The sequence below is a fragment of the Sparus aurata genome, chromosome 21 (genome assembly GCF_900880675.1).
Source record: "Sparus aurata chromosome 21, fSpaAur1.1, whole genome shotgun sequence".
In the NCBI taxonomy this organism is placed as follows: Eukaryota; Metazoa; Chordata; class Actinopteri; order Spariformes; family Sparidae; genus Sparus; species Sparus aurata.
The window spans coordinates 20026589-20048190 of NC_044207.1; the positions used below are offsets into that span (position 1 = coordinate 20026589).

General features: G+C 41.0%; 1 protein-coding gene across 1 annotated transcript in view; it reads left to right on the forward strand.

Annotated features, from left to right (window-relative positions):
• The first annotated feature begins 988 nt into the window (after window positions 1–988).
• The window catches only part of pth1r (parathyroid hormone 1 receptor), a 58722-nt gene continuing 38108 nt past the window's right edge, over window positions 989–21602 (forward strand). The window contains exon 1 of the mRNA XM_030403914.1: window positions 989–2204. Within this exon, the coding sequence (XP_030259774.1) occupies window positions 2136–2204 (69 nt within the window). The 5' untranslated portion in view covers window positions 989–2135. The remainder of the gene's footprint in view (window positions 2205–21602) is intronic.

A 21602-nucleotide genomic window follows, 5' to 3' on the forward strand; every position in this document is an offset into this window, starting at 1 on the left:
GGTATGGTAAATAAATGTCACTAACAAGATCATCAACATCATATTTTATACCATGCAAATAAGAAAATTGATCTAAATACTGTTGTCAGTGGCGGCCATTTTTAAAATGGCCACCACTGCTGCCATGTTGAAAATTCACGATGGCCCGATATCCAATTTTTTTCAGACTGCCTTTGGCCTTAACTGTACCAAATTCCATGTTTTTATCACAAAGTGCACGATTTTTCAGCTAAGCCGCCCCACTAACTGCCTTACTGTGTTTATAGAAAGGTCCATGTGTGGCGGACCTCGACCTTTCTAATTTCAAACAGTGTTCTGGGGACCTTATTTTCCTTATGAGAACAGGTTGTTTATTAAATTAGGAACACAAATACATATTTCTAAGTTTGCGTTGATACTGCGACTATTACATTTTGCGAGTTTGAATTTCTTTTCCAAATCTTTATAGTGCCCATTTAAGTAAATGACTCAGTAAGCACTTGCTTTTAATGACCTGTTGGGGAAGAAAGAAAAACAAAAACTGTCAGGTCAGGATCTCAAAACTATATTTTGGGAGATTTTTTTAATTTTTTTTATTTCACTGCTTAAACATCCAATCCTAAAGGCCGAATCATCCAGTGTTTAATTTCCCAAACACAAGTTGGAGAAAATCCTCCAGCAGAAGCTGCTTGCAGCAGAAGCCTTGACGTGTGCTGCCAGTGAAGCAGCAGACGGTGCCTGATATAAAATCGGACATCTCCCGCATTATGTCTCGGTAATCCAACCCAACTAGATGCAACTTTTTGAGAGACTGCAGGGGGAAAAAGCGGTTTGGCAAAGGCCCTGCGATCTGTTGAATGTGGAGTTTGTTTGAGGGGTGAGAAAATATGTCATTTCGGAGTCGTGGTTTATTCCAACGTAAGAGAGTGTGCACCAATGAGAGGCCGTTACGCTCCACCCTACCTGCCTCCTTTCCGCCCCCCCTTTTCCATCCACATACTCACTACTGAACACGACCTGCCGCCTGCCACATCTGGACACGCTTCTCAACGGGGACAAACTTCAACTCTGCGCAGAGAAAAAAACAAACAAAAAAACACTGCAGGCTTTTTTGCGAGCTGCGCGTCCGCCAGGGTGAACCCGGGCTTCTCTCTTGATAGGTAAGAGATTCTCGAAGTCAACTTGGCGTCTCCGCGTTTCCCCCTCTGAGCTCTTTCACATGAGCATCGGTAAACAGAGCTGGTTTTGGGGACTTTCATACATTCAGTCGCTGGGTTTAGAGCCGCCGCGCTACATTTCCACACAGCGGTTTCTTTTCTGTTTCTGGATTTCACCCGAGCGCCACATTTCCACGTTATGTTTTTCATGATGCGTAAAAGCGCAGGCGTACACGAGGGAAGTGAGGTGCGGCTGTGAACTTGGTCGAGTTTGAGTCAAGCCAAAAAAAAAAGAGAGAGAAAAATCTATGAAAAAGTTGAATTTCTTGATTTTTATTTTTTTTGAACGTCCGCTGCCTTCGCCGCTTTCACGGCCGCGTTGATGGTGACATGAGTCAGAGAGGGCGCTCAAATTGTGAAATCCTAAAAACAGCGACTGGTGATGGAGCGATACATCTCGCGGCTTATTTTTAATTTTCTTTTAATCCAACACTGATCTAACGTTTTTTGGGGGAAAAAAACAGAGAGGAGGGACTGGGACACGCCAGAAGGCGCACAGCTCCACACTGAAGTGTTTAAATTAGTCTGAGGGGAAATTTAAAAGACCTAAAAATACAGCGTTGGTTTCTTCCCCCTCTACAAAGAATCATTTGAACTTCCCACCGCAGAGCGAGAGCGACATAAATAGTTCTGACATGTGGATGTAATTTCAGAAGAGGGGAAAAAAGACAGATGCGGGGAAACAGAGAGAGCGGGCTGAGCCTGGGCATATAGCAGATTATAGGAAATTAAATCGAGGGCAGAGCGAGGCGATTACAGAGTTATGATTTCACGAGCCCCCATCAGCATCGAGAGGCCAGATGGAGTGAAAAGACACAGCCAGCTCCACTTTGAACAGAGTTAAGTAGCTTCAGTAGTTTCACCCGAGCATCACCAGCGTCTGTTCGAGCCCCCCCTCCGCCCCCTCCAGCAAGGACTCCGAGCTGCCTCAGGTCAGGGATGGGATCCGCTCTGCTGCTCCACAATCTGGACTTTCTGCTCGTCTCGCTACTCGGCAGTTTGTGTCTGGTAAGTCACTTTCTCTCTCTCTCTTTCTCCCTCTCGCTGTTGTTTGCACGCTGCTGTCTTGTGTAATGTTGATGCTGCAGCGGTGCCTTCCTCTGTGCACAGATCAGTGTGGGGGGGGCAACATGTGAGGGTGCAGATAAAGGAGCAGATGTTACTGATGCTGCTCATATGTAGTTTTGCTTTTGGGGGGGGGGGGGGGGGGGGGGGAATGGGAAATGTTGGGGAAAAATGCAATGCAACCTGACCTTTTTAACCTGACAGACTGTTCAACTCACCGGGTAAATTTATTCTCAGCTCGATTGATTTTTTAGATTAATCGATTAGTTGTTTGGTCATTAAGAGGTCAGAAAATGGTTATATCAGTGTTTCAAGTCCACAGCTGTCTTGTGTCTGTCCACGACCAAAGCGTGTCAGTTTACAGTCACACAGGAGTAAAGAAACTATTAAGGATACAAAATACTCACATTTAAGGAGTCTGAGAATTCCGTTTTGTGTTTTTTTTTTAATCCCTAAAACGTTTCTCAAACCAAACAGTTGCTGATGAATCTAGGATTGACAACCAGGGCTGCACAATATATCGTTTCAGCATCGGCATCGCAATGTGCGCATGTGCAGGAGTCACATCGCAGGACGGGCAATGTTCCCCTCGCTGTTCCATGAGTCACCGACGAGAAAAATCTACCCAGTGTCGCGGGATTTAGTTCGATTTATGGATGTTGCAGGGCCTGCTTTGGTTTTTGCACCCCGCACAAAATCATCCTCATCCTCGTTTTTTAGGTTATTTGGAGGGAGAATTTGTGTCACAGTGTCGCTTTTTTCCAATATCGTGCAGCCCTGTCAACGATTAATTGATTAATCGTTGCAGCTCCACTCCCAGCTTTTGATTTTTCATAAAAGGGCTCATTGCGTGTCTTGCAAAAATCACAATCAAGGTAGCAGCTGTAATTGGTGAAAGACCGGGGGTCGAGGTCAAATGCTTTGTATTCACAACCCCTCAGCACCTTTAATTGGCTCTGTGCTGCCTCTCACACACTCCTTCATGGATATTGCTTTGCCTGTAAACACGGGCTAAATTGCAAATGTACAGTTTTGTGTGTAGGACACATAATGGGTGTTTCAGCTGAAGTGAAGTGGCGGACAGAGCTGTTAAAAACTAAGCTGCTGCGATCAGCAGATTAAGCCCCTCGCTCCACTAAAATGCATCCCGCGGTCACTACAACACAGCGTTTGTACAAAGCAGCTCCTGGTAAACCAGTTCATGTAATAGGCAGGGCATGGTGTTTACAACAGATTGTTTCATAGCTCTGCAAAGCTCTCACCAGCCCGAGCTGAAGCAATCCCTGCACGCAGAGAGGGAGTAAACATTTCATTCATAACTTTCGCAGCAGCTGAACAATTTCACCTCTCAGTTTCACAGCTGTAATGATTTAGTTTTTTCGCCCGACATTGTGATTTATAATTGCGCTCTCAAATATTGCTATAGCTGTATTCAGGAGGGCCTGCTACACACACACACACGCGCGCGCGCACTGTGCAGGCACACCAAGTTGGTTCTGTGTGTTTTGGCTGAGGCTGTTGTGCATTCAACAGGCAGTTCGCCCAGGCTCTGAGGTACAGTGCATTTTCCCAGTGATGTGGTCCATCACTGTGCCGCAGTGAAGCTAAAGGCTCATTGGTTTAGATGGCAGAGGAAAACAATTATAACATGGCTGTGTATTTATAGCTGATTCAACATTCAGTCGTCAAAAGGCTCTGTCTGTGTCTGATGTTTACCCTTTTTTTAAGTTCGGTGTTTGCTTAGTCTTCCTCTCCACAAAAAGGTAATTTGTTTCCAAAGTGTGACCGAACGGTACGCCGATTTCACTGAAAGTTACGAGTGGAAAGTCTGCGTCTCTGTTTAAAGAAAGAATACAAAACTTCTTAAATTGAGGCGTACAGTTGTCAAACTACAGGGCTGTGCCCCTTTCCACAGGCTCAGCTTATACACAGTATATATATGTGTTTGTGTGTGTGTCATGGTGTATTCACCAGTAACTGCTTCCATCCATACTTGTTATCCAATATTTTTTTATCTGAAGGAAATTGGCTGCCACACGAACTGACAAGGGATCTCTCCATTGTGTTTTACACCTCAGCAGGCATTCTGCGGTGACAGCCAGCAGACAAAGCGCGACCTCACAGAGCCTTTGTTCAGTGTGACTGACTGCCTCACTTACTCAGTTATTACATTTATTAAGCGGAAGCACTGCTTCCAGGGACCTCAGTGAGCATTTAATTTCTAACTCATGACTGTGTTTTCCTCCCTGATGACTTGCATGTGTCTAGGACCACAGCTGTATCTGTATCCGCCTGTCATAGCCGAGCGTAGTTTCAGCTACTATCACGTATTGTCATGTAAAAAAGCGACTTCAGCCCAGAACTTGTATTTGTTTTGGTTCCTCGAAGTGGCTGACATTTTTAGATTCTGACTACATTTTACCATCAGTTCAGCACATATTTGTCAAAGTACATCTAGACTAAAATGACTGATGAATAAAAGATTCAAGAATATATGTTTTTTTGTGCTCAGTCTGAAACAACCCAATTGATGCTCTTATAGTCAGGATGTTAGTAACTTCCCTGACTCAAAAGTTTTACTTAGACTAGACCGAAAGTAGGAAAACACTCAGAAATCAGTCTAAACTAAGCACAATTTAATCAATAAGGTTAAACATTGTCAAAAAAATATTGCTATTTGAAATTATTATTGTACTTACTCACACTACAGCCAAAGTGTGTTTTGAATATCGACCCAAATATGTGGCACATTATCGTACAAAATATAACAACAACTCGCTAAAGAGAGACTAACAACTAACCTTTTATTGAAAATAACATTCAATGTCACAAAAGATCTTAAAGAAGTTATTGCAATTGATAAGTACAATACTTTAACTGATAATTACAATGGCATGTTCAGTGGGTAAATGCAATTAAATAGCAAATACGTAACTGCATCTTAGACGCAACAGTTAACTGGCATCGTTGGCATCAGTAATGGATGCTGTTTTTTAATGAAGCGACGTCAGTGAAATAGAAAGGTGAACCGACTGCTACGTCTGGTGCCCTGGTCATTCAGACGAACAGGCAAGTTAATGGCAGGGTTGTGTGAAGTGACCGTCCGATAGGTGGCGGTAATATATACGACTGCTGCCGTGGTCATCTGCCAATCAGAGGGACTTCGAACTCCAAAACGCTCTCTTGGCTCTTCCATCGTTGGCTGGTTATGGTTACCGCACCCCCCGATGTGGTGCCTTAGATGGTAGCCTCTGCCAGAAGTGTGTGAATGTGTCTGTGAATGCTGACTTGTGTTACAAAGTGTTTTAAGCGGTCGCCAAGACTAAAAAAAGAGGCATATAATTACAGTCCATTCATCATTTAATGTGCCTAAAAGTTTTCCAATTGCAACAAAGCGGAACAGAAGTTGTTAGGTTGCAGTGCAATTAGCATGACGTCTATGAGTCTCTACGAGTGACTGTCCACACTGACAGATTATATAGAATATACAACCGGCGTGTGTGGCATATCATTACTGTGTGTTTTATACTGGTACAGGAGACCAAACTGAGTGAAACAGCAAAAATATTTACACCCCCCAATGCCAGCATCTAGTCACGCCAATAGTGTGCCTGTGTATGACCCATCCCATGACCCGTCACCGCCATAGTAGGATTCGCAACTAAGCATGCTGGGCCTATCTTAACGGTGTGTTTTAAAGTGGTACATAGGGCCAAACTGAGAGATAACATGTTAAGTATTAAGTTAGTCCTCTGGGTCTGATCATACATGATTAGCCATTGCGTGACGGGTTGCGCTGATTCTCTTTCACATGTTTTTTTGCAGCCCTTGTGGTCCGCACCGCCACAGCCTAAGTACACTACGCTCACTTAAATGAATCGAAGGGCTGGTTTTGTCGCTGCAACGTTTGATTTGGTCTGAGGTTTCAATCGACCAGTTGACCAATAGAGCACATCCCTTCTTCCTAGACACAATTTATGTATTTGAAACACCAGGATCACAACTGTACTGTCTTCAGTTTTATCAAAATGCATGTTACGGGAGAGAATGTGCCACAAAAGATACATGAATAACGGCTTCCCCTTTGCCCTTAGTGTATTATTTAAAAGTCTTTATGGTCCTAATCACGCTCTTTCAGAGTGGCTATATCCCTCTCTGGAAAATTACCCTCAGCGGAACTTCATGCCACAGATTACAGTGCAGGATAATCTCATCTCAATCTGTCTGTGGTAATTAGGGGCAACAGATTATGTCCCACTAATTCATGTGAACTGCTGGTGCATTTGTGAAATAGGCTTTGATATTGAAATTCATTTTTGCATGACCTTTTAACCAATCCCCACTATGACGTGATCTTTTTTTTTTCTTTTGTGTGTGTGTGTGTGTGTGTGTGTGTGTGTGTGTGTGTCCGAATGAGTGTGGAGCAGAGCATCTACTTAAATTATTCCACAAATTAGTTTTTTTTTTTTTTTTTGCTGAATAATTCGGTGCAAAACTTCAGAGACTTCAGTCTGTTTAATTTCCTCTTATGCTTGGACTCTCTCTGCAGCTTTGATTAAAGAGTTATTAAGTCCTTAATAAGGGACGATACAGTGGAAGCAGCTGAGTGTATTATATCAAATATAAATTGTTATCGTCACTCTATATTTACATGTTACTGTATAGCGACAATCTCATTATTATTCAATACATTTTATAGACTCGGATACCTTTTTTTAAAATCATAAGATTTTGTGGCAAATGATCCTTTTTGTGCATTTATTTTGAATATTCCAGTTCAACATTGTGAACAGTAATGGTTCTGCAATAATTACTGCAATATTATTTTTTGTCCCCATTGTGCACACCCCCCAACTGCAGCGTCTCGTTATCTTCGAGGGAAAAAAACGAAGGCGGAGTTGTTTTCAGATTTAATGGGCAGCACTGGCTCATTTCCATTTGAAAAGCCAATGGCACCTCTTAATGAAAATTACCGATGACAAGAAAGTAAAAGCTGACCTTTTAATGGCATCCTTGTTGGTAAGAGATGTCACCTCTGACTGATATAAATGAGCCATTTGTATAGATCTTCTTTGAATTTGTCTCCTCCTGTGAAGTCATGGCTTTAGTGTGTGTTACAAGTTAAGTCCGTCCAAAATCTACGGAAAAGAACATCTGAGCAGCACGGATGGCACATGCAACCAACGTTTCATGCCGTGTTTACTCTGGGAGCGCAAACAGTTTGGACGGGGGCCTTGATCTTGATTCCATCTCTTATCAGTCCCCGTGAAGACACACAGGGACAACAAAGCCGTGCCACGACCAATTTGCTCATCTCGGTGCGCATATCTGTCAACTGGCTGTCCTTTCTTATCCCCTCCATCCAAGGAAAAACCCACTGCCAGATATCATTACGCAGGTACCATCAATGAGCGGGGTTTATGCACATGAAAAGCTCAGTTAGTTTTTGTGATGATTATTTTTGGTGTGTGATGCCTGGCCCAGACTTTGTAGCGTGACCTTTACTGCTCCCGAGTGGGAGAATAAGAAGCGGTGGGAGGTGTGTCAGCCATGATTAAGTGCGATTTTGGTGTCAAGAGTTACAAGGATTTGCTGCTTGACTATTTAAAGCATTCTAACTCCGATTTTGTTCTCTGCTGTTTCTGTGTTGTGAGCAGATTTGACTTAGAAAAAGGCGCCTTTTAAAGCAATCAGTTAGTGTTGCGCTTTCATCCTAGGCTTGACCGATCAGTACAGTATTGACAGGTCACTCATTAACCAGTAAATTGCCTGTTGACTTACCAATCACAGCCCTCTAATGAAATAACCATAAGGATGTTCCCTGTCTTAACAAAGTTTATTTCCTTATTTTATCCAGTTAGCTCAGCTTCAGTTCTGTGGATCCGTGGATTGCTAATTGTTACTTAGCTGGAGCAAATGCGTGGGGGAAAGTTACAGACCAGGGTGAGGGTCATCGTTTCAGCATCGTTTGAGGAGCAATGCCAGGATAAATGGGTTTTAAAGCTATTAGTGCTTATTTTTTGGAAAGGTTATTTAGGTTGTATATGTCCAGAGGGGCTCAAGTATATGAAAGTGACTTTTAGGTATGATATTGTGTAGTTCTTATACATTTGGGATCAGCTTTGCTTAATTATTCCTACAGAAATTCTTGCTCCTAGTGGTTGCACCGGCGACATGTTTTCATGTTGACTAATACGACATCGATACTTAAAGGAGTCATCACCCGGAAATCGCAATTTCTCTCGTTAAATCATGCATATTGGTGTTGGACCTCTGTTGAAACTTGCCTGAAAAGCTGGAGTTTGAAAGTGGCTTATTTTTTTTCTCTTTGGCTCTTTTTCCGAACAGGAATAGCGCACAGTAGTGCGCGTTCCTAAAGCACGAGATTTTGACTCTGCTCCTGTGGTGACGTTACCACAGGAGGCTACTTGCATAAGCATCGGCCCACAGCCGTCCTCAGCCAGAGTGAGCACGCCGAATTTCTCTGTCATTTTCACGCCATACATCGTGACCGCCAGCATTAAAACTCAGGTCTTACATGTAAAACACAAGTGTGAAAAGTAAGAAGGAAAAAAAAAGAATTTACCATTCAGAGACATCCTGCTGTAAACGTGTCTCTTCCACCGTCTCTGCCTCTTCACTCTCCCGTTCAGGTTCCGACTCCGGCTCATACATAAATGCCTGAATTCCGTAAGGTTCGTCATTTAGTGTGTGCGCCATGACAGGGGGCTGTTTATGTTTTGGAGTCTGTGTGCATGCAGGCTCGCCCCCCATTCCGGCTCTGTCCTTCCTGCGGCCAATCAACGCGCGCCTCATTACATATTAATACAATGCACATCCGGACTGGTCAAAACCTCGCGCATAATCTCGCGTGAGAAAGTCGCGGTATGAAAAAGTGTCAGAACAAGCTCTATGTTTGATTTTTTTGATTTTTTTTTTTTCTAATAAGTTTTAAGAATTGATCCAAAGCGATCCAAGAGGGACTGGATATGTAAAAAACCAGGTGATGACTCCTTTAATGATAAAGCATTTTTCATTACAGCTTTAATTAGGCTTTGTATTAATGGTGTAATCCAATAGGGAACTGATACTGTCTTTGAGGACTGAGGATAATAGCATCTGGTTGTCTGAAGGATTTTAAAAGTGCTTATTGTGTGTGCTTCATTCCTAACTACTACTTCCAATTGTCTCACAGTTATCACTTAGGTTTAGGTTTATTAAGTTGAATAAGCTGTGCTTTCTAATCAAAGTAGTTTAAATTAAAGATGCGGTGAAGTCTTTTCATCTGTGGTGCTTCTCCACCTCCGCCACAGATACAGCAGCTGCTTTCAGGGTCGGATCAGTTTCAGATTCTGCTCTCCGTCATAAGAGCGACAGGGCTGCTGCCATGCAGGAAGTGACAACGTTGATCATCTATTGTTTCTCCCCAGGTCTCATCCCGTTTTCAAGTGTGCGAAAAATGTGTTGGGTTCCCCTGTGTGTGAAGTGAAATAACCACCTCGTCTGAGAGTATATCAGGAAACAGCGCCTTTACCAGTTTGCTCACTTTTCTCAGCTTGCTCGCTGCTTTTAGATCAGTTTTACACAGCAGAGGCGACTATGGAATTACTAATTTTAGCCGGTAGCTGTATAGCAATGTAATATGATGTAACAGGGCCTGGCAACAATTCAATAATATTGGCTACTGACCTTTAGCTGAATCACACAACATCGTGATGATATGATTTTTTTTTCATACTATCATTCTACGATGTTCTGTTGTCTTTGTCAGTCTGACACTTAAATCATCAGTTTGTTTATATTTTGAAAAGTGATTTTGCATACTTTTGCCATAATTTGACCAGTGTTACAAAGTGGTTCATTACGGTAGTCACATTGCATTTGTCAGTAGTGCTTCACAGCTCCTAAATTGGTCAAACCCATTACATGTCGGTGAAGGATCTCAGTCATTTCATGGTAATTTAGTGTTGTATCGTAGGCAACTGGACATCTCACCTCTCACCTCAGTTATTCTTCAGAACCGAAGAAGCCTCTTGGGTGAGAGGTGAAACATCTTCAAGAAACTGAAGCAAGTCCAGTAGCCTATGATATAGCAATTAGATCGAACCCCATTACAGGTACTAATCGTTTCTGAAACTTGAGTGCGTTAAGCCCTGTAATCATAACGTCATTTAAACATGTTTTTCCTCAGTTCATCCATCGTCAACAACTTTTAGGAAGGTCAGTTTGATTTTTTCCTATTGATATATTATGCTGACGCCCTTAATATTTGCAATAGACGGTGTAAGGAAGGCCAACCACTTTTGTGTTGTTTTTATATACTGACTTAGAGCTATTACGATATGGATGATGTTCCTACACACAACATTTTTAGTTGAGGTGCTTTTTGGGCAGTTTTTTCCGCCACCACCATCATTTTTCTGTTGACTTTGTCATATTACATGATCAAGCAAAATGAAAGCTTAAAAAAATAAACAACAATGATAAGTTAAGGTGTATACCAAGATGAAGATGGAAATAAAAACAGCACAGTTTACATGAAAAGGAGTAGAAAGAAGAGCATGAACGATAGATCTCTATCTCAGTATTGTAACAAGTACCATAAGCCATTACTTTCTGCTGTGCATATAAGTATGTATAGCCTTTTTTTTTTAATTTGTTTTAAATAAGTAAGAAGTATCATGTAAATGTAGTATTTATGTATTTATTTTTGGCATCACGACCACAGCACAACACGGGTTGTGACACATACTAGCTTCATACTACTTAGATTGTGAGTGTATTTTTTTTGTATACTGACTTAGTAGCATTGTGATTCCACTAAAATGTGTCTTTAGCACAGTTAACAGCATGCCAGTCGCTCATGCTAATTCCAGTATAGACTGGAATTAGTATAGACTGGAATTAGCGGGTCACATCATTGTACTTTTGAGCTGGATAAGAATTTTGTATGGTGTCACTCCCGCAGGGTGACTATCCTTTATGTTTTTCACCGTGTAAAAATGATTACAGCACATTGTTTTATCAACTTGCGGCAATTCAGTTTATTGTTGCTGCATAACAAATTGTGAGAGAAGTTTTCGGTGCTGTGAATAGCATCAGCAAAACACTTCAAATCACAACCCTCATTTAAAATGCGGACAGTCATTGCAATATGTCTTGTAGGCCGCAGTAAACATCATAATTGGAGTGACCTGTCTATTTTATATTCCACTCCATTGTCAAACTCGGAGTGGAATAAAACCCAGAAACCTAATGGCAATAGTCATGGCTAGACGTGATATAACAATTACAAGGGGTGACAATAGGCCAGGAAAGCTTTTAAAGTTGTATTGGAGGTGTCACTATGGATCGAGTTTTTTAAAACCACAGGAAGCTTGCAGAGATGTAAATGTCACATCCTCGAGTCACACCAAAAGTAACATGTTTACCCTTTTACTTCAAGAGTATCATGCAATTGTGCTCGATGGACTGTGAGGAAATGGAAATCAGCGGGAGCGCATAAGGCTGAAAGATGTGAGGAGGGTGTATTGCAGCGCACTGATGGTATTTATACCCACTTTGGTAAGATTTCTCCATCCAGATGGCAGATTGGAGGCCTTCTGTTTTGTAACTTTGGTACAGTACGACATGTGGATTTTAGCAGAGCGTGGAGGTGTAAACTGTGTGTCCGTTGCTGCCGTACATGTTTGTAGATTGTGAGTAACTCGCTGTCGTCACCAGCCGGTTAACATGTTTGCCCGAATTTTCCCTGGGATCAGCGAGGGATTCGGCTCACAGAGGCAACTTGTAGTGGGAAAATACCCTTCACACGCATATCATTATGCTCTGTGTGCTACTGCGGAGGTTTACAGTAGCTGAGAGGATTCCTGAGATAACTGCAAGAAAATCTAATTTCTTGAACTCTATCTTCACTATCTTTTTTTTTCTTTCCCCTGACTGACACATTGCTCTGTTTTTTAGAGTGCCTGTGAGTCAGACTCATAACGTGTGTGTTAATAGGAGAGTCTTCAGTTTCACCAGCATGGTAAGGTTATACCATGGCTGTGTTTGACTCAGGAAAGGGCTTGTTTTCTTGACTCACCCTGACCTCTGCCTTTTTTCTTTTTTTTTCCTCTCTTAACTTTTCCACTTGAAGAATGCGAGAGTATGTGTAACTCAATGCCACTTTTACACCTAACTGAAAAAGTCACACCTTGAACAGATACTTTAATGATGTGCCTCTGCCCTATGGACCTCAGCATTCATTAAAACTGAGTCAGTGGCAGAGTCAGCCTTTATTTTTTAACCACGACGATTCACTGTAACAGCACCTTTAATTTGCTTGTTTGTGAACGACGTTTCTGTGATTGATGCATCCTCAAAAGCTAATGAGGGGCAGTTTGACGATGATCAGGGGAGTATTTAATGATGCAAAAGATGCTGCTGACAGTTTTAGTCGCACACCTCGCCTGTCATGATAGACCATATTCGCACGGCAGCCATTTTAGTTTGACATCTCGCTCAGGGTGGGAGGCCTGACTGTACAGCTGCGTTTTCAAGTCGTACAAACATAGGAAAATCTGACAAATTGTTATATTTTCACTGAAATAACAATGAAGAGGTAAATCCAGAAAGACATGGAGCCACTATTAAATTTGATAGTCAGTTAGCTTCTGTAAGACAAAAGCTAGTGTTACCATTAAAACTTTTCCTAGCTTACTAAAATCGCTGTTTGATAGTGTTACATGATTTAATATGAAAGGTGTGACTTAACTCTGAAATAACAACACACACATTTTGGACACACTTATTTAAGCCTGGAAGAGGAACACACTGGATGTAATCAAACAGTTAGGTTAGCTGTGAGTGGTTGAATACTAATGTTAGCTAACAGGTTAGCAAAAATGTTGTTTCAGATCGAAATATGACAGTGTCCTTCTATAAATTGTTTTAGTTTACACCTTTAACATAATTTTGTGTAATATATATTAAACTGTAATGTTAGCTAGGAAGCTGTCGAATGCTAACATTAGCTGTTAACTAGTGGAAGGTAATGGGTTATTAGATATGCTTTTTTACTTTTAAATGTGGCCCCAAGTCCCTCCTGATTTTTACCGTCCATCGTCTTTTCAGTTACTGATCTGAACTGGCAAGTGTTAAATTGATCACAGTTTGTCAGATTTCCCTCCTTTATATGACACCCGCAACCTGGAACGTCTGTGTGACGTCAAAAGGGAAAATAGCATGTGAATATTTTGTATTTCTTTTCCTCTTTTAGGTCATCAAATGAGGTTTTTTTTTTGTCCACAGACAGGTAGCTGAATACCCCTAGACTTGCTGTATGTGGTGATGGTTATCTCAGACAGGTTAAAGCCGTGTCCATGTGACACATTTCAGAGTGATAAGCCACCTCTCCTCTGTCAGTTTCTGATAAGGTGGTCTGGTTTCTGTCTTCTGTTTCACCTCACTGTTGAGAATTTCCAGTATAAATTTGGTTTTCACTCAAGACATTGGCGGACAGTAGAAAAGCAGGGCATTGTATCTAAAAAAGTCACGCTGGTTGATCGGCAGTGCTCTGATGACTTTGTGCTCCTTTTTTCATCAGTTACCTGCTGTATCAATATTGTGGTGCAGACTTCCTCGCGGGCAATATGCTTGGAATCCGGAGTACCTCACTGGAGTTGACATGCGAAAATTCTCAGCTATGTAGATGCCTTTGCCATTGACCAGCCGACGGCTCTGCTCGGCCCTACCCCCACTGTTGGTGAAGGGATTGAGTTTCAGATATACAGAAGCTCCCAGACTCACTCTACCACTCTAAATGTAACAAAAATTGAGTTTGTAGACTGTTCTGAGTCAATTCCCAAGATCATCAGGAGCAGGAAGAGTGGGATTTCACACCTCTGATGCAGTAGTTTCCGTGATTTGGGAGCAGCTCAAGTCTTGGGCAGGAGTGCTCCCCTGGCACATGGCTTATGGCTGAGATGTCTTAAAAGGACCTTTATTAGATTCATTGCAAAACTCTGGGTCTTACGGGTTTGTAAGTGTGCAGCTCACAGCTCCAGATTCTTCCAGAAATAAGTAAGACATCCTCACACTGCAATACAGGAGGGAATCTCAGCCAACTCAAATTCAGATGACAGTGCTTTGTTTGGCTGGACTTTCCTTCTAAAGCTCCCTTGCATATAGCATGTGACCCAATGAGAGCACAGACGTGAAGTGAAACTGCTCCATATGAATATTTTTGTATAGCTGAGGAGGGATTTCGTAATGTTGGGGACTGACATTTACAAGTGTAAAGTTAATTGTGTATTGAAGGTCAAATGGATGAGTAATTCCAAATGTTATTGCCATTTATTTGGATGAGTTCTTTCTCCAGCGTTGGGGAATGTTGCTCATCGGTTGAAGTTCAGTGTGTCGCATGGTGACGTGTGTGTTGGGACGGGGTCCAGCTGACCCTCTGGCCGTGCATGTTCGTTGGATAGTATGACATTAATGAATGAGCAACTGAGAGAATAGGCTAATTTATTTGGTTGATTATATTTGAGAGCGATAGAAAATAGTGCGTCAGTCTCCACTTTCATTAATTTATCAAACTTACCATGTGACTCTCAAGCTGGAACGTCCATCAGAGTTTGCGGCTTATTTCTGCAATTACTTTTATTGGTGATGTAATGTGGGATGGAAGTTTCTTGGAAGGAGCAGAGCTCTGTGAGGAATAAGTTTATTTGATGTGTTATTATTGACAAGGCTGTTTTCAAGGCTAATTTGCATCATACGGGCTTCACTAAGAAAAACTGTAAAAGCCAGTCACGAGTCTAAATTCAAGATGTGCTGTAATAAATGTTGGACATTAGTTTCGAAGACTTTTTACTGCCACAAAATGTAATAATTCCATGTCCAAATTTGACTTGTACAAAGTGTCCTTCCATCTCTTAAGTCATGGCCACAAAAATAGTGAATGTGGCTTTAAGTGATGACACTTGTGCTGGTTGAGAACGAGAATGAGTCTCAAAATAACAAAGAACATCTGGGGTCTGTGGAGAAAAGGAAGTAGTGAGTTTACTAGACCTCTCGTGCTCGCTCCTGATCTTTGCTTGAGACTAGAATCTCGAGGCTACTAGAATAATGCCTCAGCATCATGGACATATCATGAGGACTGGACACAGCATCAGAGGCGGGGCTCCGTTCATTCCTATGAAAGCTTTCTTAGCATTCAGTGGTGCATGAAGCCAAAAAAGATTCTGTTTCCCAGGTGTAAGATTACCCACATCTTCTGCAATTTGTGGCCCATAGAGCGAGCGCACGCTGGATAAAATTATTTAATTGTGTAGCTTTAGACTTTACAAACATCATTGGACTGAATGGAATAAATTATTATACCGAATCATTTTGTGGGGGTTGTGACACTGAAAAAAATATATCCACCGATTTACAGCCACTGCTTTGACAGTGGAATAAAAGTATTTTCACGTGACGTTGTAGTTGCACGCTTTGGCCACTATGTGAAAATGGCTTTAAAGCCCGGTGCTCTTCCTGGGGTGACGCAGGATTGACTTTTTTCAATCTGCAGATTATTTAAATTCATAATCACATTTTAAAGAAGTTGTTAAAAACGCTCATCACAATTTTCCGGTGAAGAAGGTAACGTCTTCAAATTGCTTCTTTTGTCCAACCAACAACCAAAGACTCTTCATTTACTTACAAAGAAAAGCAGCAAGTCCTCACATTAAAGAAGCTGGAGCCAGCAAATGCCTGACATGTTTGCTTGAAAAATGACTCAAACAATTAATTGATAACTGAAACTGTTGCCCATTAATCTACTTTCAATTTGAAAAAAAATGTTATCCACTTATCACTGTAGCGCTAATTGTGGGTAATGTATGTGGCAGGTTCTGACAAGGATGTCAACGTCTATGCTGTACCATGACTTTTATCTGTGAGAATGTTAAATTGTTAGAGTTCTCCTTTAAAAAAGTTGTATTTTGGTGTAATTTCCCTTTATTTCTGTCTGCAGGTTAAAGCAGTTTAGTTTCAAACGTACATAAAAAGGCAGATGCTGTGTTCATTTGAAAGGATGACCACCGATTATGCACTTGAGGAAAAAACTCTGAAACCCTGCTGCTGTGTGATCCTTTAATGTGCCCTTGATCAGTTCTATTCAGTCCACCACTGCTTTTAAAGCATTAATATACTGCGTTCTGGCTAGATTTGAACCTACTTCTTTTCAGTAGCGACAGTGCAAAACATCCACTTCAACCAAGGTTACATGTTAAAAAAAAATAAAATCCAATAGATGGTTATGTGTTTTCTTGCTCCTTTTCACTGGCTGATGAGCAAAGCCGATCCGCTTAAACTGTGTTACCTTGTTGTGCCATCTGCAAGTTAAATGGGCGTATGATATCGACTCCGCTCTCATCCGTGCACACTGTTTGCCTTTTTTGCTACAGACTCTGCCTTTTACCCATGAGTTTGAGTCATTTTCAGTCAAATAAAAACATGGTTCAAAGACCTCAGCGCCAGTGACCTTGTAGTAAGTGGAAAGTGGAAAGGCTCATGCTGACAGGCCGGCTGCAGGCCTCTCTGCTGGAGAACACCGCGAACAGTGTAGTCCAAGTGTGCCTCGTGCTTTCTTCGCTCAGTGGACTGTCTGAGCATCTTCATCCTTCAACCGTGTGCATTAACATGTGTGTCTCGGATACGTATTAAATCCTTTAAATGCGGTTAGAATGTGATGCTTCTGTGGTAAGTCCATTAACGGCTCAGGACATCATTTAGCGATTCACAATCAGATTTGTCGGATGGCTTTTTATGGAGTCAGCAGGCCTCTGAGCAGCAATTGAGAAGTAATATGAAAAAAAAGACAAAAATATATTGCTCAGAGACAAACTTGGTATGCTCTCAACCTTTCTGTAAATTGTTGTATAATATGGGGGTAAGGGGGTGGCAGTTGTGTCGCGTGAATGCCTTTTCCTAGAAATACCTCTAGTCATTATGGTACATGTTATTTACATTAAGACTTACAGCTGCGCTACAGGGAAAAGTTGCAGCATTATGCAAATTTTGAATATCATTCAGAAGGTCATAGTAATGTTCTTGTTTCATGTTAGTCCTGTAAGGATAACCTTGTGCTAAAGGTACATTGGAATACATTAAATTAATTAGGCCAAATGTCAGCATTAGTAATTGTGCTTGAATTGAATGATACATATTTCATAATGACTGTTTGTTCATTAATTAGTGTGACTCCTGTTCTTTGCCTTTGATTCATGCTGTTAGATTATTTTTTTGCTCCTTGAAGAAGCACCTCAATCAAGCCCCTTGAACGCGCAAATCAAAAGCGTAATATTCACAGGCAACAAGAGACACCTCGGGTGACTTAGCCGCCCCCTAATTTGCCTATAATTTAGGGGCTTTATTAGGAAGGTAGTTACAATTAAGGTCCTTGTGCTAACAGCGTCCTTGTCATGTGACAGGCGGTCCTTGGTTAACACTGGAAAAGGGGCTGATTGCGTGGAGTGGTGCCCTCTACATGTGTCACCTTAAGGGACTCCTTCTTCACGTTCATGTTCTATAGCGTCCACAGCACTCACTGATTGCTGCGTTGTGCTCAGCTCTTATTTCTTAAGGTCATGGTGACAAGCAATGCGCTGGCTCCAGGTTTCAGAGCGTGCTTCATTGTGCTCGATCCGACTGGTCAAACTGGCCATAATGTTTGCAGACCGGCTGCGCCTAAATCCTTTAGTGGGTGTGTTTGTGTTTTATTGTATAAAATGTCAAAAGAGTGATAAAGGCCCATCACCAGTTTCTGTGTCTTGATTTGTCTGAATTTCTGCCAAAAACTGAAAGGTTTCCTGTTACTTTAAGAAAACCAGCAAATCTTCATGATTGAAAAATGAAACAGAAGCATATCTTGGGTGTGGCATTACTGATTATCAAAAACAATTGTCAATTCATTTTTTGTCAAGTAGAACAGTTGTATATTGGATATGTACTGTATATGGATAGAATATCTAGTGACAATGTAAGTATATCATACAGCATCATGATATTGAAATTGTGAGGTCTTACATTTTGTAGAAAATGGGCTGAGCAATACTTCATACTAGTGTACGATGAATACTGTAATTTCTAACTTCTGAATAATATTGATATTAATTACTACTTTTTCTACCATATGGAAAAACTGATTATATATAACAATAAGGTCATAAAATCTTAGATTTTTATTACAAGAAAAATACAACAAGGCCATTGTACAACATCATTCAAGTTAATCGACCTCTGACAACAGTTGAAGTATTTCCCCAGAGATTCTACCCTGATAGTTCTGATCGAGATTAGCTTGGCTTTAATGTTTACAAATGGCCGTTGGGCCGACATCGGGACAACTCACTTATCAAAGTTCACTGGGCGCTATTTTGTTTAACAGTTCAGTGATGTTGAAACGGGAGCTGTCACTTTGCAGGAGTAGGCGTATCAGTCAGTCAGGTGCTTTGCTAAACTTTTCTTAGAATAGGTCTGGAGCCTTGTTTGCATATGGATTTGTCTTTCCTTGTTGATTTGAAAACTGGTCGCAGTGGCTCTGCACTGGCCATATTTATTGAGCTAATACCATAACAAAGTGGAGTGAATGAGACCGGTGAGAAGAAGGCGGTAGAGTGTGTGAGTGAGACACACACTATAGCAATGTTTGTGTCAACTCACTGTCAGAGAAACAAGAGTGCAGTTGGTGCTGAACAGGTGTATGGATTCTGCAAGACTTAAAATTGAACCCGTTTTCAATATTCAATATTGATGTGTACTGATAAAGCAATATTTTTGATTGTTTTTTGGTGAACTGGGTGAATTATATGAAAAATGAAGTTTGCTTTTTTTTAACTGTTGGCTGTAAAATTAAACACATTGGTATCTTTTCCCAGTTTCACTCGTTAATCTTCACATGGCGAAGAATGCAATAACATGTCTGTGGTTATGTGTTAAACTATGTGTTATAACTGTCTTTGTTGTTTGTGAGCTGCTGCCTCTTAACCAGGGAGGCATACACTTTTTCCCTTTGAGAGCCAAAACTAAAATGTAATGGTGGGTCATGAGACAAAAGCAAGGATCTATTGAATTGTAAATTTAAATAATAATTAGGGATGGGATCCTATATCCTTAATATTTAAAAAAACAAAGCATCAACAGAGATTAAATTTATATTTTTCTTTATTCATTCAGTTTCAGTTTTTTGGACTGGAAACTTCTGGTGGGCCAAATCCAGACTGATGGCCGGCCAACTTTGTCCCGTGGACCCCACTCTAGGCATCCCTGCTCTAAACTATCAATTAATTACATGAATTTTTCAGATTTAAATGACCAAGGACACAAAAACACAGAATTTTTTGAGACTGTATTGTAATTGTGGTGTTATTTTGACCCTGCGGACTCACCATAAGAACCACAGTCACGATAAGAAACACAGGAACAACATGGGTGGGGATGCTGATGATGCCTCGATGGTGCTTGATTATCGCATCCTTTAAGACGCGTGAACGTGTGAGTCTTTAACAACACCTCGGCTTTGTGATGTGAAACAAAGTGGAATATGAACTGAAAAACTCCCCGCAGGCACCTAATTATAATGTCGCCAGAGAGATCAAATGTTCCGATAATCTAACAAGTAGCTGTAAATTAAGTGGATAGGAGGTTAATTGTGGTCTAAAACAGAGAAGCGATCGCGGCATCTGTGAAGTCGTTGTTGTGAATGAACACAAAACCTCTGCAGCACTTGAATTGGGCCACGCAACCTGACTGTCATCACTTATTTATGAAAGCTTTTGTGTAAAAAGAAAATACCTGTGGGAGGCTTTCAGGAATTTTTAAGGCTTAACTTGCTTTTTTTTCTCGCAGTTACATGGATTTTGTCTCATTTAAAAAATGGATGAGTCCATTAGAGTGAACCTGTCAATCCTCTAATAAATATTGTAGTGCCCTAGTTTCTGCGACCTCACCTATTCTGATCGTGGCAGCACTGTAGGTCAAGGCAATTTGCATGTATGTAATTAGATTAACCAACAAACGGGGCACTTCATATGATATTCCCCCTTATTCTAACCATAGGGAAGCCTGAATAATCGATTTCGTCTATTTTCTCGGCATATAATATGCAAATGTGTTGCTTCTAGAGATATTATCTCGTGTTATCCTCAACTGCTCTGATTTAGAGGATTACTGCAGATGTTGCAAAGCTGTGACTGAGAGGGTATCATATGCCATTAATGCTACAGTGTGTGTAGCAAAGACTGCACGATCTGAAACATCTGAAAAAAGCTCTTATGGATATAGATCCACTTTAGATATATATTTTTAACCCGTAATCCTCATAATCCGCACATAAAAAATGACTATATTTACATCTATTGAAACCCATTGTCCTGCTCTCCTTCTGCGTTTATTAGTCGACATTTTTGTGTCTTGCATTAAGTGATTGTGAAAATGTCTGCTGGTGCGTTTGAATGTTATATAACCAATTGTAGCTTTTAAGCTTTTGATGAAAATTAAAACGCTGCATTTTCATTGCTTTATTGTGTGTATTAAATCACTTACATAACCGAGGAACAGCTCCCTTTTTTTTTTTTTTATTTGAGAGAACTATACAATCACAGCTATCTGGGCTCCATGAGATGTAGGCTGCCTCTCGCAGCACACACAATGTTTCCATCAAGGACAAAAGTGCTGTTCTTCAGGCTTACGACCAGAGCAGGGTATAATTAGGAACTAAATGCTGCTTTAAGTCAGAATGCGGTCTGCAAGCATTTCCAAAGGACAACCAGTCTTGTGGTTTGTGGGTTTTATCATCAAATGCAAATTGCACAGTTGAAGAGGAGTGGCACTGACTCATAGAGTTTATAATATCCAGGAACCTCATCCGCTAAAACATTCATGCGGTGCAATATGTCAAAAGTAACATATTCATGTTTTTTCCAGATAGTGGACAGGCCATTAAAAACAAGAGTCAGCCGAGTTATAATTTTCTAGACCCCCCTATTTTGTGGTGAAAAAAAAAAGAGTTCATACAGGAAAAGTCCAAAAGCCCTTGGGATCAAATTTTGAATATATGCCAACAACAAGGAAGTAAATGTTAGCCTATGGTGTAAAGAATGGCAAATGACCAAAACAAGTACATAAAACAAACATTCGACTGTATTCCCATAATAGAGGCGCTTTACAGAGAGCAGAGTAAATATTATCTGTATATTATTTACCATCCATGTGATGAAGTGTGATCTGCAGAGGAAAGTCTCACTTTATACGACCATTTACCTAAAAATTTCATCCTCAGTGACGGATCAGCCGACAGAGAGAGAGGCATTATTA